Source organism: Alosa pseudoharengus, unplaced genomic scaffold, assembly GCF_046254945.1.
Source record: "Alosa pseudoharengus isolate Yale_2024_CS ecotype anadromous, Long Island Sound unplaced genomic scaffold, YU_APseudo_1.1 YU_APseudo_1.1_scf_15, whole genome shotgun sequence".
NCBI classification, from domain to species: Eukaryota; Metazoa; Chordata; class Actinopteri; order Clupeiformes; family Clupeidae; genus Alosa; species Alosa pseudoharengus.
Window position 1 is genome coordinate 32,896,965 of NW_027468620.1, and position 2,177 is coordinate 32,899,141.

Below are 2,177 nucleotides of genomic sequence, written 5' to 3' on the forward strand. Positions count from 1 at the left end.
CACACACACACGCACACACACGCACACCTCCCCATACACACTCCCACACGCATGCACGCACAAACACACTAAACACTGAACCACACACGCACTATTAACTAGAAAAGCATGCTCATGGACAAATGTTATGCACGCACGCACGCACACACACAGACACACACACACACACATACACACACACACACACACACACACACACACACACACACACACACACACACACACACACACACACATTACTCCAATCCAAATCCCTCTGCATTAGAGATGGCAATGGTGAGCTTGTGTTTGATCTCCTTCCTGCTCCTATACGGGGGGAGGCAGATCTGGTTGAAACAGGTGTGAGAGATGGGCAACCTGCAGGACACAGCAGAGGAGGAGGAGGAGAGGTGAGACATGGGCAACCTACAGGACAGAGGAGGAGGAGGAGAGGTAAGACATGGGCAACCTACAGGACAGAGGAGGAGGAGGAGAGGTGAGAGATGGGCAACCTGCAGGACACAGCAGAGGAGGAGGAGGAGTAAGAGAGATGGGCAACCTACAGGACAGAGGAGGAGGAGGAGGAGAGGTGAGACATGGGCAACCTACAGGACAGAGGAGGAGGAGGAGTAAGAGACATGGGCAACCTGCAGGACAGAGGAGGAGGAGGAGGAGAGGTGAGACATGGGCAACCTACAGGACAGAGGAGGAGGAGGAGGAGGAGAGGTGAGACATGGGCAACCTACAGGACAGAGGAGGAGGAGGAGGAGAGGTGATACATGGGCAACCTGCAGGACAGAAGAGGAGGAGGAGGAGAGGTGAGACATGGGCAACCTACAGGACAGAGGAGGAGGAGGAGGAGGAGAGGTGAGACCATGGTCACGATCAGATCGAGGTCATGCTTACGATAAGTGGTATCAGTCAGCTCACGTTGAACATGTCAAATAGTATCACCTGAAACAACCCTATCACGTCACGTTGAAAATGTTTAGTATCACCTGCAACCCTGTCATGTCCCCCTGGGCCCCACCCATGTTAGGCTATTTCTGTCTCTCTATCTGTGACAGGTGAAGGGTGCCCAGGTGTGCACAGGTGTGGCTGATGGCCTCCTGATTAGCAGGGGGATAGGAGACCTCCTCTTTCCTTGCCCGCTGGTCTCCCTGCCTCCCGGCTTTTGGCTTTTGATTTCCGTTTTGCCTGATGTTGGATTTCTGTTTCCCCTAGACACTGATTTGCACCACATTTACTACTACGACTTTCTTTACGTTATTTTTTATATATGTTTTTTCTATAAATGTACTTATAACTTCAAATCGGTGTGTGCCCTCCCCTTCATTTTTCTATGCTCAAGTCAGCATGTGTTAGACATGATATGTCATATGTCATAATAATATATTTTACCATACTGCATTGTATAATATGACATATCATGTCTAACACATGCTGACAGATACGTATCGGTTAATCTTTACACCCCTAGTATATAGTATGACAGTATCCGTTTTTAATGTGTAAGATACGGCTACATCGATACGTGAAGCCCCGTATTGGAATAAAACGGAAATGAACCGGTCGTTATATCGATTTACTTGTTACGAATCGGTTCACAACCTTTTCTGCTCGCTTAGACTCTCATTTACGTTGAAAGCAGCGCGTTCATCCCACTTCCGGTTTTGAAACTACACGTGGCACGGATTTGTGTGTAATGCAGTTCGTTTTGGGCTACATTCATTGCCCAAAGTTGTCAAAGGACTTCATTACCCATATATCTACTGCAACTTAAGCACGTGACAACTCGCACTCGCACGGTCGTTTGTTTGACAGTTTTTACTCTTTTGTTTTTCAAAATCCAGCGCGAAATTACACACTTACTATAGCATTCCTAAACGGCAACGATAGTCTGTAGAGTAGCCTTACGTTTGATGAAGGGATTTCCTTAATGTTAAATAATGATGTGGCCCTTGCTGCTAAAACGATGCACAAAATATTATTATTTTGTTCATATTCACTTAGACCTGGAACAAAATAGGCCCAGTTCATTGATATGTAGGCCTATTTTATTCTTGAAGGCTATATGAGAAAAGGCCAAGATTGTCATAAGCACTGTTTTATTTTATTTCGGTACTGTCTTACCTCAACAATAGGCTACAGCTCCTTGAAAACAATCAGATATAACTCTATAAAAACTATAAAGTCTA

General features: G+C 46.0%; 1 protein-coding gene across 1 annotated transcript in view; it reads right to left on the reverse strand.

Annotated features, from left to right (window-relative positions):
* Positions 1–236: 236 nt before the first annotated feature.
* LOC143123968 (putative E3 ubiquitin-protein ligase HECTD2) overlaps positions 237–2,177 on the reverse strand; it is a 43,852-nt gene continuing 41,911 nt past the window's right edge. The window contains exon 27 of the mRNA XM_076285227.1: positions 237–357. Coding sequence (XP_076141342.1) covers positions 237–357 — 121 coding nt within the window. The remainder of the gene's footprint in view (positions 358–2,177) is intronic.